General features: G+C 35.4%; 1 protein-coding gene across 4 annotated transcripts in view; it reads right to left on the bottom strand.

The window, feature by feature from the left end:
- Lyst (lysosomal trafficking regulator) overlaps nucleotides 1–23480 on the bottom strand; it is a 196312-nt gene that overhangs the window by 130665 nt on the left and 42167 nt on the right. For all 4 annotated transcript variants that reach the window (XM_033761844.1, XM_033761845.1, XM_033761846.1 and 1 more), the window contains 9 exons: nucleotides 17455–17545; nucleotides 13579–15658; nucleotides 10437–11466; nucleotides 9354–9512; nucleotides 7466–7622; nucleotides 5596–5822; nucleotides 4901–4967; nucleotides 1311–1420; nucleotides 147–573 (listed from right to left, as the gene is read on the bottom strand). In XM_033761844.1, coding sequence (XP_033617735.1) covers nucleotides 147–573; nucleotides 1311–1420; nucleotides 4901–4967; nucleotides 5596–5822; nucleotides 7466–7622; nucleotides 9354–9512; nucleotides 10437–11466; nucleotides 13579–15658; nucleotides 17455–17545 — 4348 coding nt within the window. The remainder of the gene's footprint in view (nucleotides 1–146; nucleotides 574–1310; nucleotides 1421–4900; nucleotides 4968–5595; nucleotides 5823–7465; nucleotides 7623–9353; nucleotides 9513–10436; nucleotides 11467–13578; nucleotides 15659–17454; nucleotides 17546–23480) is intronic.

Genomic DNA, 23480 nt, shown 5'->3' with positions numbered 1-23480 from the left:
AGGACCTGCCACCATTAAGTAAAGCGTTCAAAGTGAAGAACGTGCTAAGAGCTAGATTGAACATTGCTGTATATGCCCTTAGTTCTCATCCAAAATTGCCATCTGAAACATTTTAGTGTACAAAGTAGATAACCCTATCATCATACCTGATCCATCAAAACTGCTGTCTTGTAAAATTAGTGATTTGTTTCTTTTCTTTATCTTCCTTCTTTTTTCTGTACCACCTTCGGATTCACGGATATACTCCACGTTAAACCACAGTGAGACACTAAAACCTTCTGACAGGTGTGGCCAGCAGTTCTGCCCCAGCAACGGCAAGTGGACTGGGGCTATGTGCCAAGAGGAAAGAAGCCGGTGGGGAAAATTCTCTCTATCAGCCCCTTTTTTGCTCCGTGAAATTCGTGCTCTTCTCAATAAGCCCATGGCTTTACTATTTAGAGTCCCAGGACATTTTTGGGATGAGATATTGTTGCTTAAACTTGGAGTATGCAGCAAAGGAAAAGTTAAATACTGTGAAGGGCTCATAGTAACATCATTTTCAACAATTTTCAAAATACCCAGAAGAAGAATTTCCTACAGAAAAAGAAACAGAAATGAAAGTTTATAATCATGTACCTGGTGGATAACAATCTCGAAATTTGGGTGATAAGTGAAAATATAGACATACCCATATATATCAGCATTCTTATTTAAGCAGTTTTCTAACACATCTTTAAAATTTCCATTTTTGCTCAGTTATGATGAATTATTAAAAAGATATTTTATTCTTAAAATATATAATCTTGTGGTTAATTTGGTTAATTTAGTTAATTTGGTGGCAGGGAAGTAGGAAGAGCTTTGAAAGAGACCATCCTGTTTCACATAAAACATGAAGTTTTCTGTTGTATCTGGTTATGCCTCTATTCAGAGTTTAATTATTAAAAATGAGTATCCCAGCAACTAAAAGCTACTGAGATACACTAATGGAAAGGAAAATAACTGAGGAATGGGCAACAATTTTTTTTAGAAAAGAATTGTCCCTAAAAAGGCTGTAATTACTCATCATTAAATTCTCCTTAAAATTACTTAGCATTCTTCAAGCACAAAGGTTGGAGGTACAGTGGGTTAGAGGGACTATAATCTGGTTGATCAGAGTTGAAGTGAAATAAAATATATATAAAATAATAAAATAACCGATTACTTCAAATGTAACATGGAACTGACTATATAATCGCCACACCAAAAGAAAAAGCTTAATGACTTCTAAGCTTTTAAACATTTAAAACATTTTATTAAGGTATATATAAATACAAAAATTAGAGCATATTTACTGTACAAGGAGATTTCTCCAGAAATATCCTCAAAAGAAGGGTTAACTCTTCTGAACATGTTCTTGAACTCATCAAAGATACCAAGAGATCCACCAATACTTTCTGGCATACTAAATGAAAAAGAGGGGAAAATTAAACCAGTATACATTTAATTAAAGGAAATGAATATGTAATTTCACAGAAAAATATAAAATACCATTTTACATCTAGTAATCACAAAATTTGCTGAAGAAATAGCAAGATAGCTAAATGAAAACTGACCTAGAAAGTAACAAAAACAATATTCTTAAATATCTACTGGCTATGAGTAAACTAAAGGTATTTTTTAAAGGAGCATAAATCAGTACAGTATTTGCTAGATAAATTAATATTCATCTGTTACCTTCTCATTTTGAAATGTTTAAAGTATAACTACCATTTACTACATGGAAAATTGAATGTCAGAAATAACAGTAGAAATATTAAAGGTTATGTACATACTCAAATACTTATCACAGTTTGAACATTCTAAGTTTAGGATGAAACACAATGGTATACACAAATTCACAGAATTCTTGATGTAGATAAAACTGTTTATAGAGCACAACTGTATAGTGTTCCAAGGATATTTTCACATGCATTATCTCTGCTGACCCTTACCAAGAAACAACAATCTAAGAATCAATTATTACCTCCACTTTACACATGACAAAAAAAAAATCTAGACCTAAACCATGAAATGTATCTTAAAAGACTAGTAGTTTTGGAAGACCTGGAAGGTAGAGAATAGAAGCCAGGTTTAGCACCCTGTTTTGCAAAGGCAATGAGTGGATGCAGTACTATAATAGGAGGTATGTCAGGAAGACAATTTGGAACAAGAGCATAAATTAACAGAGATTTTTATCCTATAAGAAATATGAACCCATTAAAGGTTTCTGAGTAGGAACCTAATATTGTAGTATGCCTAGATTTTTTTCAGTTCAAAACTAACATATTTTAGTTTACAATAAGGAAACAGATATATATATACCTATATAACACTTTCTATATACTATTAAAGATTCAATGCACTAAAGTACAAAACAGAAAAAATAAATCCATAATAGCAGAGGAGAGGGAGAGGGAGGGGAAGGGAGAGGGAGGGGGAGGGAGACACAGAATGAGAATGAGTAGAGGGAGGGCAGTGAGCACTGAGAAAGAGGTAAAAAATTAAAAACTATTTCTCAAAGGTGAAGAAGTAGATGGACAAAAGAGAAAGCTACAGCCTAAAATTCCTTTGAATTATAAAAGGACTTGGTGCAGGGAGAGCCAGTCTGTTTCTCTAAAGTTGGGAGAGTGTAAGAGTATACTTGAAAGCACAGAAATTAATGAAATGTCTGTCTGTGGCTAGCTACCTCTCTCCTATATCTGAATATAGAGCACAGATAGCTCAACTTTCACTTTCAGTCCCCAAATGATAATTCTTCTCTAAAGAAATGGTATGGAATACCAGGGAAAAGCACAGATACACAGTGGTGTGTTAGCATCAGGGGTACTAAGTATAACTATATAGTCTGCAAGTTGCCTAACCAAAGGGAAAACTTGGGAAAATAGACTGAACACTGTTTACCAAGCTCTGTGTCCTGGTTTTGGGCTATGCTTCCTAGACAAAGGAAGGGTTGCCTTTTTCTTAGCAAGAAGATGCTGACAACCTTCATATGGAGAGTACATTTTCCTATAGTACACAGAGTGCTGTGAGGTAATAGTGGCCCTAATGATTCCCTGAGAAATTATCTTTTCATTAGGGTACTGGGGAACCCCCAATCATCCTCTGGCACATCTGCCCAGAGCTCTTCAATAGAACATCCATTCAAGGAAAAGGCCCAAAAGAAAAACAAATTTACTTATACAACATTAGAAGAATTCTCCAACAGCATTCTTAAATATAAATAGGCAAAAAAAAAAAAAAAGGTTCAAAAAATATTTGAGAATCAGTAATTTAAAAGAAAAATCCCAACATGTAAAAATCCAAAAACTTAATAAACCTACCCTAGAGAAAAAAAATTTCAGGAGATAAATGAATCTGTTTAAAATGTTAATTACAATATCCAGATAGATGATGTTATATGCAAAGATGATGTTACGGAAAAAAACCCATAAAATAATCAAACAAAAATAGCTCTTAAGTATTAAACAGATAACTGCCAAAATTGAACACTAAAAGTGGGACTAGAACTGAAAAAATCTCCAAAGATATAGTACAAAGAGAGGGAAGTGGATAATATGAGATATGGCATACACAGGGTCAACCCAAGGACCCAAGATTACAATCAGAATAAAAGAAAACAAAGAACAGAGATTATGGTGAAGAGAAAGTAATTTTAAAAAATAATAATTCTGTGACCTTCAGTCAGATCTTCCTAGACTTGACACCAAAAGCATAACAACAGAAACAAGAAGCTATGATAATTAATTGTAATGTGGTACCCTGAATAAGATCCTTGAACAAAAATGAGGTGAAAAAGGAAATTTGAATAAACTATTAACTTTAGTAATAACATAGCAATTTAGGTTCATTAGCTGTAATACACGCTCCATATTAATGTTAGATGGTGGTAATAGAGGAAATAGGTAGGGAAGAGTATAACGTGGAGTGTAATACACATACATTAAACAAGTAAATGGGGGGAAGGAAAAGCTTTTTCTTACAGTACAATCTCAATTAATAAATGTAGAAAGAATGATAGAAATAGATAATCACTATTTGGTAAACACCACATATTAACTGTTTCGGGTATCAGCAATGGAATAAAATTCATGGGGTTAAAGTATGATGAGTATGATGAGAAAAGGGATATTTTGGGGCCAGGGATTTAGCTCACTGGTGTCATTGCCTGCCTCTCAAGCACAAGGACCTGAGTTCGATCCCTGGTACCAAAAATAGAAAAGAAAAGAAAAGAAAAGAAAAGAAAAGAAAAGAAAAGAAAAGAAAAGGGATATTTACATATTTTCAAGTTACCACTCCATTACGATACTTATTAATCATAAGGGGAAAATATTTAACTTTATAAAGGAGAAACTCAGAAAATACCACCTCAATCAAGTAGTCAAAGTTAACATCACTAGTAATAAGACACAGACATCATAAACCCCTTGATGTGATGCCCTCTGGAAAGCTCAGCAGCACCTCTGAGGATTCCCGCCAAAAATATATAACTTGAATTTAATCAGGAAGAGAGACCACACAAACACAAGTTAACATCTCCTTTGTACTCCAGTTAACAATTTAGGTTTATTCTGGTTAAAAATCATACTCTATATTAATATATGGATTTCTCAAATGTCTCAAAAGTACTGAGCAGATAGTAGAAAATATTAGATAAGACAGCAATATAATTATTATACTGGATTACAGTCTCTGCAATGGTACTGTGAACAACTCAATCACTTAAGAGTCTGGAGTCCCTTTTTTATATAATAAAGGTACTCATACTATGTCTAGCATATGGTGCATATGAAAATACTTTTGAATTCACAACCTTACTAGAAGCCATAATTACACACAATAGCAAATGATTATCACAAAGTACAAATTATTTTAAAACTGTTTAAAATTAATAGTTTTAACTCACCTTGAAAATCAGAATTGGCTTGTGTTAAAATACTCAAGAACCCTCCTAAAATAGTTTTCACAATTCCCTGAAGATTAAAAAGTGAAATGCAAGAAATTAAATGTCTTACCTCATGGAAGCATAAAGCAACAGCAATGTCATAAATAAATTAATAGATAGAGATCTACTCTGTGTGTGGTTTTTCTTAAATGACTAGAAAGAATGCTAGATGTAGCATTATACATTCTTTGTACAATGTCTTGAATTTTATGATTTGTTAAAATGATGAGATACATTACAATTAAATGCAATTTTCAAAATGTTACCAATGATCAGAAATATATAAGGATTAATTACTAGTTATCCAATAGCAATATTGATTTTTATATTAGAGAAATATGGAATTAGAAGATTACAGAGTGCCACTTACAGGTCAAAGCACACATAAGGTATTTTAAAGGACAAGAGAAGGCTATACTTTCAGGGATCTTTCTATAGTTTGTTAAAGGACAAGAATTCTCAAGTAACTTTTAGACAAGTTAGGTTATAAATAACAAGACGGGGGCCTAGGGGTTTGGCTCAGTGGTTCCACCACCTGCCTCACAAGCTCAAGGGCCCAAGTTCGATCCCGGGTACTAAATAAAAAAAAAAAAAGAAAGAGGAGTAATTGGGGCATGAATGTGGTAAATATTGATCAAATCTAATGCCTCTTTTACCTGTTGCAAGAGCAGAAAAACATTCTTTTCTTTCTGCCTGATAATTTTCAAAAAACTCTCAAATACATGAGCAAGCACATCAAGTTTAGCTTTACTAGTAGAAAGCAAATTTAATTCCAGCATACAAATCTCAGGATATATTATTTCCCCTTCGGTAAGGTTTTCAAGTAAGTCATGTGGACTGACTGTTGCACTGAAGCCTTCTGTTTCAAGCTTTAAATCCAGCCCTGAAGAGGGAAAAATAGATTATTTTTATACCCTTGCCACTGAACACATATTTCAGCCTTATTCAGCATTCAGAAGATTCAGCATTCAAAAATGTTACTTATAAAGAGATTCTCAAGCCGGACGTGGTGGCACACGCCTGTAATCCCAGCACTCGGGAGGCTTAGACAGGAGGATTGCTGTGAGTTCAAGACCCGCCTGGGCTACCTAGTGAGGTCCAGGTCAGTTTCAACTACATAGTGAGACCCTGTCTCAAAAACAACAACAACAACAACAACAAAAAATAAAAAAGAGATTCTCACAAAACCTTTTCCTACAATATACTTTTTGATTAAGGTACATATCATGAACAATAATAAAGTCTTATACATAGTTTGAAGCTTATATAGTAGCCTTATAAGTAATTTTGGTCACCAATAAAATTAAAATTATCAACAGCAATGTTTATAGACATGTAATAAAAATTTAATAACTCCCTCTAGCACAAGTGAAAAAAGTACTATCCCAAACTTTCTGACCCCACAATACCTAAATCATACGGTTATTTTAATTCACTTGCCAATAATTCAATGAAAATAGCAGCTATAGCTATTGAGCGACTGTCTTCTTAACTTTGTCTTCTTTATGTGTAAGAAACAAATGCTGTTACTTAATATTACAGTTTAGAAAACTGATGTGATTTTTTAAAAAGACTGCTGTGTTTTTCTAAAATTGTTCATATATTGAAAACATTTATAAATGTCTGCCTAAACCAGAAACCTTTGAGATTTCATTAGCAAACATAAAAGGAAGAAATCTACCATTATAAAAACATACCTGTATTATAAAACCACCATCAAACCAATATTTTTTCAAAAAGCACTGACCATGAGTTCATTAGGCCCTTTAACTAGAATATCAGTGATTATTCCCATTCACTCCAAGGGGAAAAGAAATTTAACTCTGGGAAAGATAAAGTATTCTAAATTTAGTGAAGACTAACAGTACTGGGAAATGCATAAGGCCAGAATATGAATAGATAGAATCTTCCCAGAAATCTTTAGCTTCAATCAGTCTATTTTTTCCTTTCTACCCAAGTTTTAACCCAGACACAAAGGATCACTAAGTCATGCACTTTCAGACTAAGGACAAGCTGGCTCATGTTAAACTAAGAAGAAATCTATGCTGCTTGGATGTCACAGAAGGTATCTTTACCCCCTTCATTATTCTTTATAACAAACTGCCAGTGTTTGGTTAGCTCTTTTTTTTATTATTGAGATCTCAATGTAAATATCTCTTCAGAAAGGCCTTCCCTGACCACCCACCCAATCAATCACTGTTACATCACCTGGTTTTATATCCCAATGCTGCTGACTTCTGATACTTATTGTCTTCCTTTCCACTAGAAAGTATATGAAAGTAAAGACTTGAACTTTCCCCCATTGCCTTAGGCAGCCAATGCTCATGGTAACAAAATTTATCTCATTGCTTTATATTGCATACACAAATAACAGGCTTGTTGTGAAGACCAAATACAATGATAATGCAATGTCCTTTTTAATTTGTAAGTAACACAAAATTCTAAAAGTGGTATCCTTATGAACTATTTTGCTAATTAACAATCCAATTTGCAGAGCCAATGGTAAGCACATTCTGGATATTTTACCGTCATCCCGGGATTCACCATCCTCAGGATTGCTTTCACTATCTGCTTCATAACCTTCTTCTTCAACCAAAAGTTTAAAACTACAACATTGAGAATCCTCTGCTTCTTCTGAAAAATCTCCAGGCTGGGATGATAATTCTTCCTCAGACTGATGACTCTGTAAGATTAGTGTAATTTAAAGGCAATAATTGTAACATTCACTCATTCTTAGAACGAACATTTATTACTCAAAAGTCATTTTAAGGACAGGGCCAGTGAGCATGTTCTTCAAGAAAAAAATATCTTAACAATAGTCATTGTAAGATTATGACATTCACCCAGTATCATGTTTTTCTCAGATAACACCTTAATAAAATAAAGCCATAGAGTATGAAAATACTCCTAACTGAAAAATAAACCTAACTCTAGTTATACAATAATGAGTGAAAACCACAATGAGGCAGAATTATACTTCATACAAACTAATGCTAATAACTGTATGTTATTTTCACAGATTTGTTAATGAAAATAATGTCTTTCTTTTTTTGTTTTGTTTTTTGAGACAAGGTTTTGTTATGCAGCCCAGGCTTGCCTCAAACTCAATATCCTCCTGCCTCAGCCTCCTAAGTGCTTAGGTTACCAATATGTACCACCATACATGACTGGCAAGACACTTTTGCAAAGGATTTTTAACAAATAAAATGTTTCATAGATAACTAGAAAAGAGACGGCAATTTTTCAAAGGGAGTAAAAATTTCAGAATACAAACATCTCAGAAATCAAGTTCCAGCATTAACTTCCTATGCAATACCTGTGGCAAGACATTTTTCTTTTCTCATAACAATGCTATGGATACCTTCATTTTAGACCACTGTTACTTTTTTTTTGGTACCAGAGATTGAACTCTGGACCTTGCGCTTGCAAGGCAGGCAGTGGAACCACTGAGCCAAATCCCTAGCCGAAGACCACTGTTACTTTTAAAAGCTAGAGTAGGGCTGGGGATTTAGTTCAGTGTTGCCACCACCTACCTGGCAAGTACAAGGTCTGGGGTTTGATCCCCAGTACCAAGAAAAGAAGAAGAAGAAAAAGAAAAAAAAAAAGCTAGAGTATGCTATCACTGCATCAGCAAAAAACAAAAAAAGGAGCATAAGGCTGATATTTAAACATTTTACAGTTAATCAACAGATTCAGTAGTAAGATGAAAGTATTAATAGCTATTTCAGCAAGTTTTAAAGTTACAGCAAACAGAAATATAAAATAAATATGGCAAAAGATTATAAAACACCATATATATATATATATGGAACAAAGATTTAAAAGGGAAGTTATATGAAGATAAAGGAAAGCAATAATTAATCAAAGGTAAAAGAAACAAAAGGAGAGGGAAATGAACTAAATATATATTGGAGATGTGTATTTTCAGAAAAATTTTAAAATCATTACTTTAGAAAAAAATGTTATACAAACAACTAAAGTATGACTATTTTCTTTGCAAGTACTATTCATTTTTATGTTAAGTGGTTTAAATTGAGTAGAGTTCTAGAAATATTAGCTGTACAGATATAGGATCAGATGAATTATATTATCATTATCCTGAATTATCATTTAATAAATTATCAGTTATCTATAAGATTTATCAAATCAAATAAACACATTTCTATCTTACTGGGAGTAATTCTTGGTAACTTTCCAGGGTAGATTAAGAAAAGTATGTCTCATTGCTGTGCTGTTTTGGGAGATAACACTATCCACCCAGACAACGATGATACTGCCCACGGACCTCGCCTGACCAAATTCAGGTCCCTACATTCTAACCACATTCACCAGTGTCCTAGTCCCACCCCACACATTCCTGTCTCTGCTAGTCAAAGGCAAATGGCCCAACTAATGCCACCAAATGGATTCATACCTTCTCAGTCATAGCATCATGTTCAAAATCTGTTGAATGTTGACCCACGGCAACTCGAAGCAGGGCATCAAACAAAGGCTTTGCTAATTCTGTTTCAGTCACCTTTGACTGTGAAAGATAGTCCCTCATTTCACATAATATATTTTCCACAGATAAGTTCTAAGGTAAAATGAGAGTAAGAATATTAATAACATGCTTTTAAAACAGTAACAAAATAAATAACAATTATTTAATACACAGAAAACTAGTCCATTTGCCATTGATATAAAGGGAATTATATAAATTTTAAGATCTACCCAAACATTCTATTTTTAAAATTAGTAACTTTGGTGGGTATGTATGTGGTATTGGGCTTTTCTTTCTATACAGTGTTTCACTAAATCACTACGTTTCCCAGACTAGATTTGAACTTGCAGTCCTCCTGCCTCAGCTTCCCAGAGTATTGGGATATGACACCATTTTTGGCTAATATTTTCCCTTATCAAATACATTGTTCATTTAAATTTTAGTGTACCAGTAATTAATTGTATCATAAAATTATTCTTTCAAACTTCAGAGTTTGAATTAACCACCTTTAGAGTTTATAAATCCCTTATTCTTGGAGATTCCCCAAGATTCTAAGAAGCAGCTGTATTCTAATCTTTTTCTCTCACTCCTTCCCTTCTGCCCTTAAAGGAAGCTCTTGCTGTTTGCCCACATCTCTAAAATAGGTCATGAGACCATAAAGATGGATAAGAAACTGACTTCTCCTTGAACAAATTCTCAGTTCAAAATGAAAAATAGGTACAGACAAGATATGATGAGAATTACACAAGAGATAGAAACAAAGGTAAGGGTGCAAGGCAGGGAACTCAACATCACACTGAGAATGTGAATATCCAGACTTACTTATCTGGCACTCAATGTACACAGTGTTTCACAAGGGGCGTTTGCACTACAAACTAAACTGTAAGCTTCTTCAGGGTGAGAACGGGGCCACATGCTCCTTTGTGTCCTATACAGGACCTGGTACTGTGCTAAGTCTAGGAGCTGCTCAAAACATGAAAACTTTGAAAAAAAATTTTTTTTTAAATATAGTAATACCTGATTGGGTAACTCCAATTCCATCTTTTGTTGACTGGTTCTGGCACTATGAAGACAAATGGCCAGAAGAGCTTCCAAAAGTCGTATGCTATGAAGCAAGGTCTCACTTTCTTGATTTGTAAATAGCTTTGCTTCCTCAGGAACAGCTCCAGAGGTTGAAATTTGCTCCACATTTATGGAAGAAATATGTGATGACTCCATTTTACCTAAACTGTCAGCAGTCTTCTTTAGACTTCCCAATTCTGATAGTGGGGGGTCACTTTTTACAGTCAAAGATGAGAACTCTTCCTGCATACCTGTCTCAGGGTGACAAGTTCTGGTTAAGTCTTGGTTTTCATTTGCATTCATATCTCCCTGCTTTATTCCTTGCTCATCTTCATGATTTCTCAACAGTTTCTGTATTATCAAAAGTATTAACTTATGGCACACTTGGAAACCACCAAGGCTATGGAACTGTTTCTGGAAGACCGAGCTCAACATGTAGATCCAACGACACATAGACCACACATCTGCTGTTTGGTGCATACATTCTGGAGATGGCAGGACAAGGCTCTCGAGAGACAAACATGGCAGCACATGACTCAGCGGTTCACTGGCTGTACTGTCATAGCCAGAAGTGTCTTCTGACTCATTGGCCGACTCCCTATCAGACTCTGCTTCTTTACTTACACATAAAAATGCCACACAGAGGAAGAGGTTTATGGTGTTGATATGCACATCCTGGTTACCGGTCTTTCGTTTTTTTGGATAAGCTTCTTTGAGACTGGCATAAAATTTACTGAGGCTCTGAGGAGAGCCTGAATAAGCTTGCTGGTTATGAAAAAGAGGACCAATATTTGAAGGTGATGGTTCCTTTGGTTCAATATCTAGCCCATCAATCCCTGGAATTGAAGCTTCCTTCTGGGGTTCTCCTAGGCTGATGATCAGTGTTTCAAATGCTTTTAGGGAATGACTTCGAATACCATCTAAGTAATTTAATTCAATTATTTGATTTACTCCATTACAACTTAAAAACAAATCTCTCATTAACCTGTGACAGAAAATAGAAAAAAAAGATTTTATACAGAGAAACATCATTTATAATAGGTACATACACTACTTAAATATGTTGTTGCTGCATTTGATAGATGTTAACACTACCTAATCTAATTATCTGGTTAAAGTTGTTAAATATTAACCAGGTCACCAAGTTACTTTCTAATTGCCCTCACATCCTTCTCAAAACACTGCATATATCGCTCAGGAAGAATGTGAAAAGAGAGGACTACATGCAATCCAAATTAAATGAGGTAGGGCCAGGGATTTAGCTCAGCGGTTCGGTGGCCTGCTTTGCAAGCGCAAGGACCCGAGTTCAATCCAAAGAAACAAAAAAAAAAAAAAAAAAAAAAAACCAACAAATTAAATGAGGTAACTCAGGGAAGAATATTTTTCTCGAAGTGACAAATTCTACATAAACTTATATGTCAAAACCATCATCATACTCAAGATCAGACAATCATTCGTTCATCTGTCTGCTTAACAGCCTACTCAAGACTTATCATTTGTCTTACATTTGTACTTCATAAAGGGAAAGAACCCAACTAGAGGAACGAAAATTAAGACTTTCTATCATATGAATGAAGTTCAATATTACATGAGTTTCCTTATAGCTTGGCTATTTGATATATGTCAACAATGCAAATATTAAAGAAGGTTTTCAGTTGGCTAGGGATATAGTTCAGTTGTGACAGAGGGCTTGCCTAGCACGGGGCCCTGCATACAATCCCCAATGCAGAGAGAGAGAGAGGTTTTCAGCTTTGTCTCATGTAAGACTTGTGTTTAGACCACTGAAATCTATCCTATTAATAACTTTAACATAAATCAAGTCAGTGAATCTTAGTCCTATTTTGCAAGGATCTAGATTGAGCACAAATATGCTAAGGATAAAACAAAGTCACCTTTACTTGGACAATACCAAAATATCAGAATTTCAAAAAGGTAACTGTAAAGCAATGATTCAACATCAACATTAAAGTAGTTGTATTAAGATGAATTTTTAAAAGTCACACATAAAGATGATAGGTGATGTTTTCAGTTTTTAAAATACTATATGCATTAATTTGAAAGGCCAATCTATGTCTATGAACCAGCTTTATTTATAATATTATTTTTTAAATGTACCAGACTTTACAATCACAAAAACTGGAATTAAAAGTAATTTTAACTTTTCTTCTCTTTATTTGTATTTTCCATCGCTTTTCGGCCTTTTGACTAAGATCATGTATTTGTATTTTCTATTTTTCTAAATGTATTTCTTAGGTAGTAAATATAAATGTGGTGTTTAAAAAGTAGCAATTCCAGCTAGGTATAGTGGGTATATACTCAGGAGGCTGAGGGAAAAAGATTATAAATTCAAGACCAGCCTTGGCAACATAGCAAGACCCTGTCTCAAATGATAATAATAATACTAGTAGTAACAACAACACTGCCTCAACAAATAATTATCATTTTATGTATGTGCATATTTTACACATTTGTAAATAAGTAAATGTTATTTTAAATTTTACTTTAAAATGTTATAAGAATTTTCTCCTGGTCCAATATGATCTCTATAAATAATTTTAATAGCTAATAATATTTCATCAAATAAATATAAAATAACTAATTTAATCTTTATCTTTTCCCTAGTTCCATTTTTTCTCCAAGAAACATATCTAAAATTGTACCTTTTTTAGCTAAGAAATTAAGATCAACTGCTGTATCCTTTCCACTACAACTACTCTCAGTAAAAACAAATAAATAAAAGGTTGAAAATATCTGACATTGGATGGATTCCTTGTTTGTTAACAAAAGAAAATTAAGGGTATGGGATTTAGCTCAGTGGTTCCGCCGCCTGCCTTGCAAGTGCAAGGTCCTGAGTTCAATCCCCAGTACAAAAGAAAGAAAGAGAGAGAGAGAGAGAGAGAGAGAGAGAGAGAGAGAGAGAGAGACGGGGGGGGAGAAAGAAAGATTAAATCCCAGGAAAGAATATAATAAATATGTATTATACTACTGATGAGAGTGTGGAGGTATCACGGTTAGAAGTTCAAATGCATACACTCTATCTCACATTAAAAAACATCCGATAAAGAAAAAATTGCTGCACATCTGCATGCATACAAACCTGGATTTAAGTAGGATAGGCAGAGTTTTTAAATAGATTTGTAGCACTTCCTGAGGCAAACACTGTTTTGGTTGGCTACACATATGAGTTCGTGCTGAAGTAATGCTTAGGTGTTGACAATGATGTGCTAATTCAACTCCTCTTTGGAGCACAGGATTAAATACATAATTATACAATTTCCACTGAACAACTATATTGCCTTTCTGGATTAAATTGCAAATGTGATTTGCAATCTGTATATTATATAATCTGTCTTCTTCAAAAACAAAGTCCTGATAAGCCTCTAATGCATCCCATTTCCACAACAGGTCTTCAGACCCACTGCTCGGTAGGATCCCTTGACATCTGTAAGAAGGACTGGATAAACTTGAGTGAGGTTCAGCACCACATGAGTTGCCCTTCAGGGTCTCTTCTAACTTAGCCAGCTGGTCGCAGTCAATGGTGCAGATGTTGCAAGCTGCTTTTTTAATTTTCTGAGATATCTCTGCTCCTCCTAACTGATCCAAAATAAGTTTGTTAAGGATATTCAATATATGCTGCTGAAAATTTTTCAGTGCTGGCAATTTAAAAGCATGAAGCAAAGGGATGATTACAGATTTGGGGTCCATACAGCAGCATATGCCAACACTGTGTACACCTGCTAGAATCTGGACACAGGTGCTGCTCAAGGAAGTTTGTTGGAGCAGGCGCAAGCACTGATGTGCACATACTGCAATGCAGCAGCACCGCTCAGGGTAATGAACATCTCCATCTGCAGTCTCTTCAAAAGGGTTTTTGGAAACTTGGTTTTTAAAAGCTGAAACCAGAAGACCTGAGAGATCTCTGTGGTGATGCATAAAGTGAGAATACTCACAGCGTCTGTGCCTTTTTCTTGTACATACTGAGTGATGAAGTTGCTCTGATTTCACTTTTTTGACAGTACTCATGATCTTCATCACACTATTTATTAAGGCTTTCAAATGTTCTGTGGTCTCGGGAGGAACTCCATCTCTTGAAACCAGCCATTCCATTTGAAGAACTGCTGCTTCAAATAGATTAAATCCTTGGTGCTGAATAAATTCTTGAACCAAATCCATGGCTTGACTGAAGTAGAAGGGATTTGAAGCTGCACTTTGAAGACAACAGATCAGGATTTGTAGAACCCCTTCCAAAAGCTCAGGTAAAAGAAGGGCTCTGTGCCGATGCCGTGAAAACACAAAGCCTTCCTGGACTTCCTGTAGTGTTTTCTTTTGTCTTGGTGCAAAAGGGTCAGACTGCTTTTCTAAGCAAGATCGGATTTTTAAAGCTGCCCTAAGCAATTCAGTTAAATTCTTTCTAAGACTCTCTGGCATCACCTCTGTGGTACTGATATCTACTGACATAAGATGCAATACTGTTCGAAAGAGCATCCGCTGAACCAGAGCCATTGGTTCTTCAGTCCAACCTGCAGAAACCACTTGGCTCTCTAAGCTGTCACTTAGGTTGCAGCAGTCCCCAAAGCTTGCTAGGAATTCAGTCAGTGTGGGCACTACACTGGCTGCCAAGGCAGAATTATGATTCAACATAATGTCAAACTTACAAACTTTTTCCAATAACGATAACAGAACATGACATAAGTCAAATGGAGAATTATTCATGTTACTGAGAATAGACAAGGCAGCTGGCTCACTTAAAATGTCAGCATTTGACTCCTGTCTTGGGATAATCTCTCTGGAGTTTTCCAGAGCCATCATGTCAGGAGAAGTGTGTTCTTTGGTCACAGAGGGGTCAAGTTCAGCTGTGAGGGGGGCTTCTTTAGAAGACTGTGTTACAAAATGCTGTAGTACATGGGACCTTCTGGATTTATTCACTGCTATACTTTTGTCATCTGAATTGCCTTCCGAATCTGATGTGGAGAGCTGTGTCTTTCTTGCATCCCTTATGGAATAGCGATGGGTACTTTTACGCTGTCGTCTGCCTTTTCGAAAGATGTTTATTTTTGTAGAAACCTGACTAGATGGGGCACTTCCTCCCAAATATAATTTTTCCTGAGTAGGTCTTTGTGAACTTGAGTTCTTTTCTTTGGTCAGGATTATATTAGATGACAATGGCAGATTAAAATCTATTGAAAGGAAGAAAAAAAGACTTAGAATACCTTAGAATATGCTGTGAACCTCAATTTATTCAGGCAAAGACCCCCATATTTATCATCTATTTCAAAAGTCTAGACTCTGATACTTTTGCTACAGGGCTATTTTCCTTCAGTTATGTTAGGTCTCTGGATCACTTTTCTCCACACTTAACCCTTCTTACTCTATTGCAGTGCAGAAACTTTTGGGGAGATACTGGGGGTAGAGCTTGGGTCCTTGTGCTTACGAGGCAGGCAGCAGAACCAATGAGCTAAATCCCCGGGCCCTACCCTTCTCACTCTAAAAACACCAGGTGATATTAGCTCAAAGGATCTAAACTGATTTTGAATATAATGAAAGGGAATAGAATCAGGAAAGTCAATCTGTTCTAAAGCCATACTTGCATTCTAATGTCTACATAACTCTTTGGATTAACTATCTGAGATTTAATGGTGCTGTTCACACCATTTTACAAATCTCTTTCAATGGTGCCACATTAAGATGCATTATATTCTCAAAAGTAGTATTTAGTTTAGAGCCTTCAAGAACTTTAACATTTTCAAAATTATTTCAAAATCATAGTGTATATCAAATATTCACCAAGACTGTGTTTAAAAGGTTCTTCATTTGAAATAATTCTCAAATGCCTCATGCACTAAACTAGGCACCAGGCACAGAGATCACCATTTCAAACTCAGTCCCTACAGCTAAGTCCTGTCATGTAATCAACACTCAATGACAATTTCTTAGAGAAATGAATCCTTCTTACCAATTAAGAAAATAATTAACATTTCCCTTTGCAATAACATATAAGATCTAAATGAAAAATACAATTGCAACATATAGTGAATAAATAAAAATCTGTAAACAGAAGACTTGTGATTTAATTAGGAGATAGAAAACAAACCAGTGAGAGGAGAATTAAAAGGAATATGACAAACACCACCAAAGCAAAAGATAAAAGGCAACAAAGAAAACTTCTCTAAAAGGGTCCTTAAGTGATCAATAATTTTTGAACTCTACAAATTCAGAAGAAAAAGCAAAGAGAAAAACAATATTACAATATCTTATATAACTCCCTGAAACAATATGATAAGACTTTAGGTAACTCTCTAAAAAGAAGCTCATATCACAAATTTACTAAAAATATAAACAAGGTAATAAAACATAATGTAGGAAGATTTTTAACCTCAGCATCTCACAGTTCACATATCCAAAAAAAGGTTGATCTTTCCACTGAAATATTTCAAGTTTTTTTTTTTTGGTACTGGGGATCAAACTTAGGACCTTGTGCTTTCAAGGCAGGTGGTGGAACCACTGAGCTAAATCCCTGGCCCAAGTTTCATTATTTTTACATATAGTTTTTCTCGAGTCAGAAATTTAAAACATCTATTGGTCCTAGGGGTAAAAAGTCTATTCAGGGCCCAGGATTTGGCTCCGTGGTGTTGCCACATGCCTTGAAAACGCAAGGTTCTGAGTTTGATCCCCAGTACCCCCCAAAAAAAAAAAGTTTATCCAGCCTTGAAACAAAATATTACAGTATTTCAAATTTATCCTTTAAAAGCAACATTAGAAAAACTAAACTGAAACAAATACTGCAAAAATTATTTCTAGAGCAATGTAATAGAAAGCAATCTTTAAGCAAAGGAAGTTTAATTTCTTTCTTCAAAATTTCACTATTTTTCTGATATGTGGCATACTTAGATTTATTCCTTTTGATAAGTGTTCTGCTTTTTCATAGATTTTCTAATCATTATTGCATTTGAATAATTCCCAAGGGAAAACATACCTGTTGCCTGCTGTTCCTGAACTGGTATCTTCCATACCAGGGGAAGGAGAGACAGAAGAAGAGTCAGGAGCTCTTCTCTGCATGTCAATGCCTGTGTCAGAAATAAAAGAGCCTTTCATGTTCTAAGTGCATGAGACACATCAACTCTTAATATGTTGTCTTAAATTGAGCCCTAGAACCTTTTTACTTGAAAGAGTGCCTCTTAGAAGCTAAAAATCAAATTAACCTATCGTAAGTCCAATTAAAACTGTGATACTTTTCAATTTATAAGCCTTTCTAATGACAGAAGAATGTAAGAGTATTTGATGGTATTTAGCACATTCTTGCTGTTCTTACCACCATGCACATTACAAGAATTCCTCACCTATGAAAAAACAGACTTGTTAGGTGAAAATGAAAAGTTAAGCCCTGTTAATTAGCAAATGAATAACACAAAGTTACTAAAAAAAAAAGTAAGTCTTCATGCAGTTAAACGTAAAACTCAAAAAAAAATTTTTTAAGAAACTGGCATTATTAATAAATAATATATATAAAGAGAGAAACTTATTAGTTAAAGTTATCCAATAAATACTTATTGACTGCACACTGTATCTGCAGGACTTACAGTCTTACCCTTTCTGGAGTAATGGTCCAAGCCCTGGAGATGGTTCCCTCACTTGGTCCACCATACATAGACACAAAGAAGAACAACAGCAGGCATGTAGTTGAGTAAGTCCCCAGGTGTGGTACAGATACTCGGTTTAGGAGTTCAGGAAAATGAGCAATCATTATCACAGTGTGGAAGTAAGACCAGAACCAGAGAACTACACCTAGGTCATGTGGGATATGAATGGCCAAGGACTCAATGACCAGCTGAGTTAGGATTCATCCCTCATTCAAATCTGTGGAAAGGGTCAGGGGATACAATCAAATTTGCTGGACAGAGTGTGATAAAGGGGAGCAATCAGTATTAAAGGCAGAGAAACAGTGGTGCAAATGAGAGAGATAATGACTATCTGAAATATTCCAACGGAAGAGGTGGAAAAGCAGGTATATTTGAGAAATTGTCAGGTAGAACTGATATGACTCACAGTTGATTTTTCTGAGGCAAAGGCAGAAAAAAAGATCTAAAGAGACTCCTCACAAACTTCTGCTTTAGGCAACAAGGTGGCTAATAATATATTCACTAACACAGGAAATTCAGAATGCCATCAGCTTGAGGTAAAGATTATGTTTATTTTTTAGATATACTGAGTCTGAGACATTTGTGGGATATCTAAATAGAGTTTTTCAAGTAGACATAGGATATATATAGATGTGGAACTTTTAAAAAAAATGTGAATAAAAAGATTTGGGGATCACAGGGGTGGAAGTCAAGGATACGAAGGAGGCTCCTCGGAAAGCAGATGCAGCCTGAGGAGAGAGATGATGGGGATGGTGTGTGGGAGCGCATTTGAAGAAAGAAGGGTGGAGTAAAGCCTGCAAAGCAAACTGAGAAGTCATTCTCCCCCACCCTGCAAAAGAGAAATGGAACCAGAGAAACCAAAAAAAAGAGCAGTTCCAGAAATAAAAAAGGAGTCAAAAGCTATTGTTCTTGAACTGTGTAAAATGTTAGGTAAAAGGGAGTTAGCAACTGTAGGGGTCCTGATGACCTTCAAAAACACTACTCTAATGAAAGATTAGGGTGCAAATTCCATTATTATAGGCGTCAACAGAGGGTCTTTTAAAAAAGTTGATTACTTTGTGATTCATCATTCCTGTAGAGTCCTCTTCATCTGACCCTTTACCTTTAGGAAATGAACTCAAAGCACTCCAATGGAACTTGCAGAAACCTCAAAGATATGCAAAGAAATTCGAAAAACATGCAGTTCTCAATTCGCTCCTGCTCCACAACAGTACACTGACAAATTAGCCCTGGTGTGTGAGGAGGCATTCCTGCCTGCTGGCCTCTGCATGACACATGGCTTGTTTGCACGATCCCTCACTCCTTCCCAGTAGCGAAGGGCTCCCCACCACCTTCCAGGGTGGAAGCACTGGTGCTTCAGCAAAGTTTCTCTCCCTCACCAACCCAAGACTACTCTCTCCTCAATGGACTAGTTGGTGGAAACCATGAGCCCTCTAAAAGGATGAGGCCACAGCATGAACAGATTTTTGTTTTCTTGACCCCTTTACTGGAATCTTAGTCTTACAGGAGAACCCTGCACCATTCTGCAGCCTGAAACAACAGAGGGGAAATGATATTTGTTTCATGCTCAGTTACCATATTTCTAACTCAATTCATCATCAGGGCAGGTTTCCCTAATCCTGTGGACCTAATACTTTTTTAGGTATCACATACACCCAGGTTTATTTAATCCTTCTGCTCCCAATGAAAGCACATATTTAATTCTTCCCTGAAGTCATAAAATGTTTTATTTGTAGATACCCTGAAAAACAAAAATCTATAGCCCTCTACTTTAAATAAAACCCTAAATTTATCTCCCAAGGTCCTAAGTATACACAATAGTCACAGAATCTAGGGGAATGGAATGTTCCCTCATGTCAGTAAAGTGGAAATTTCCCCATATGCAATGGTAGGCAATACATATATGCCATATATAGTTCCATCACCTGGCTATTTCTAAACTGTCAAACCTATAGAAATCAGTCCATATCATATCATTCCTTATTTAGTATTTACATTTTTATCTCCCCTTCTGAATGGGAAATGACTGTGTCATATGCTTTAAAATTCCTCATAACAATAAACAATAAAAATCACTCTCATTTGAGTTGGCATTTTTTAAATTGATTCAAGAAATATATTTGAAGTATCTACCAGTTACTAGGCATGAGCTGTTATCATATTTGTATTACTTCAAATGGATTTTGAATTGTCTATCTAGCCACCCAGAAGCAGTAATGGTAAGTAATCAGGAGAGGAGAGGAAGGCTGAAATCCTAAAGCAGACAGACGTCTAGGAAGCTGCAGAGACAGGCAGGCAACTAACAGTGGGGTTCAAGAATCTCCAGATGATGCGCCAAGGAACTAGGACTGTAACCATAAAATGAGGGAAAAGTACTGAGATTATTATAATTGTTATTATTGCTATTACATTAAGTCTGTCTCGACATTAAATTTCATCTTTTAGATATAAGCAGGAATTTATGTGAATGTGCTATTCATTCTTTTTATCTCAGAATTCTACAATTATTTCTAATATGTATGTTATATATATGAAAGCTTCAATAGAACCATAAAAGCTTTTTTCTTCATTTCTACCTGTATAACTAGGAAAAATGTAAATTTGTCTTATATTTTACAACTTTGTTGAGTAGTATTCTGGAAAATTTTTTTTCCTGTCTCTTTATGTACATCACTTTACTTTTTGGTACCAGGGATCAAACTCTAGACCTTGTTCTTGTGAGGCAGCCACAGCGCCAATGAGCGAAATCTCCAGCCTCTTTATATATCACTTTAACAAAGTGTTTTTACTTATCAATCTTTCCCACATTTAGCTGCTGTTACTTTCATGAGTCATATATGGACGCTCACATTTTCCTAGGTTTCTGTTACAAACCTTTAAAATGCAAAAACAATTCTCAGCTTATGGGCTGTACAAAAACAGGTCAATGGCAGAATATCTGCCAGCCCGCAGGCTGTAGTTCACCCAACTAGCTCTCCTTCCCCATTCCTTCTCTTCTGCCCCTCTCAGCAAAGAACAGTCATTAAGTGGTCATAACACTGTAAAGACACCAGAGAGACTTCAGGTGGCATCTTGCAGACTTGTGAGCTAGACAAAAATACTAGTAAGAATCTTGAGTGCATTGTTCCACCCAAGCCTTATATGCTCAACATAGAGAGAGATGTATCTCAAAAACATTTATATATACAGTTTTTGTAGCATGAAGACATTAAGATTCAGAGAAATCCACAATTCTTTTAAAAATTACATTTGGGGGCTGGGGATTTAGCTCGGTGGTGACTGTGCCTGCCTCAAAGCACAAGGTCCTGAGTTCAATCCTTGGTACAAAAAAAAAAAAAAAGGAAAAAAAATTACATTATTTAAAAATACTAACACAGTGGTTCCACCACCTGCTTTGCAAGTGCAAAGTTCGATCCCTGGTACAAAACAACAACCAAACAATAAAAATACTAACAGCTTTGCCCAATACGGACAGAAACAGTAAAAACTAAAAAGAGGTCTCTGAACCTGGACCTTTCCTATAAGCAAGAACAAGGTGAAAAGCCATCGATATGGAAAAGATACTTCAAAAGATATATAATAAGATCCTGGGGAATCATGGATTAGGAACTATTCACATTCAAGGAAAAACATATTCTAGGCCCCTCTGGGGCCTGGCAAACTGTGTCTGATTGGATTTCAGAACTGTTTATAGGTCAGGGACTGCTAATGTGCCTCCTATCCTCCTTGTGGAACACAAGTATCTATGTGATTAGCTTGCCCCATTTCATAACTATAATAGGGTATGTAGCAGATAATTTATTTTCTTAGTTCACAAATTTTCAACTAAGAAAAGCTATTTTTTTTTAATTTCTACTTCCCTTTCTTCCCTTTCTTCCCTTTCCCTCTCCATCTCTTGGTTCCCTTCCCATTTGCAAAAGCTCTATCTCCTTGTTTCCTTTATCTATCTTTCACTTTGCTCTTTCAATTATTTATACTTTAAGCTTGGATTTCTGATTTATTTCATTTAACATTATGCACCCATTTTCCTAGAAATGACCCTAATTTGTCCTTTTTTTTATAACAGAATAGGACTCTATTGTGTATAAAAACATTTTATTTTTCTATTCATCTCCTAATGGACATATAAGCAGCTTCCAAGATTTAGCTATGAGTTGTGTTGCTATAAACATGGCTAAGCATGCACCACTGTAATAGGATGTCTTTAACTCATTCAGGAAGATAGCCAGAAGGGGAATAGCTGGGTTGAATTTCTTTCTTTCTTTTTTTTTTCTTTTGGTACCAGGGATCAAACTCTGGTTGTTGCATTTGCAAGGCAGGCGCCAGAATCACTGAGCTAAATCCCTGGCCCTGGAATTTCTATTTTCAGTTTTTTTGCAGAATCCCCATACTGATTCCCCTAGTGGTTTTATTAATTTATACTGCCATCAACAATGTAGGTTTTCTTTCCCCCAACAGTCTCATTAGCATCCAGTACTTGATTTCTCAATGATAGCTATTTTTTCTGGAGTAAGATAAAATCTCAGTATTGCTTTAAGTTGCCTTTTTCTAATGGCAAGAGATGTTGGACGTTTTTTCATGTATTTATTGGCCATGTATACTTCTGAAAAGTGTCTATTCATTCAGTTGCTCATTTTTTATTGTATCTTTTATTTTGGGGGGATCTAATTATTTTGAGTTCCTTATACATTCTAGACATTTGTCCTCTGAAGGAGTAGCTAGCAAGATTTTCCCGCATTTTCTAAACTGTCGCTTTATTCTGTTGGTGTTTCCTTTGCTGTGTAGGGTTTTTATTCAATTTTTTTATTTGTACATATGTGCCATACATAGTGCTCCCATTCCCCTCTCCTCCCTTCAATCCTTCCCCATTTACAGAAGCTTTGTTTCCATTTTTGTCTTCTTTTAAAATCCCATCCCCCACCCCATTTCCTTTCCCATTTGAACATGTTCTTCCTACTTCCCAATATCTATCCTTTATTTTGCTCCTTATTTACCCTTGGAGTTTCTCACACAAGAAAAATAATGTGATATTTAAACTAGTATGTCTTATTTCACTTAAAATTATGGTCTCAAGGTGCATCCATTTACCTACAAATGACTCAATTTTATCTGTTGAGTAGTACTCCATTGTATATAAATACCACATTTTCTTTATCCATTCATCTGCTGATGGGCATATGGGCTGTTTCAAAGATGTAGCTATTATAAATTGTGCTGCTATAAACACGAGTGTGCATATATCATCACTGTGCTATGGTGCTTTTAACTTTTTTGGGAAGATACTTGTAAGGGTCAAAGCTGGATCAAATGGAACCTCTAGTTTTAGTTTTTTTTTTTTTTTTTTTTTTTTTTTTTTTTTTTT

This window comes from Fukomys damarensis, unplaced genomic scaffold (genome assembly GCF_012274545.1).
Source record: "Fukomys damarensis isolate Sample0158 unplaced genomic scaffold, DMR_v1.0_HiC HiC_scaffold_10, whole genome shotgun sequence".
Taxonomy (NCBI): domain Eukaryota; kingdom Metazoa; phylum Chordata; class Mammalia; order Rodentia; family Bathyergidae; genus Fukomys; species Fukomys damarensis.
This window is presented reverse-complemented; position numbering and strand designations above follow the sequence as displayed.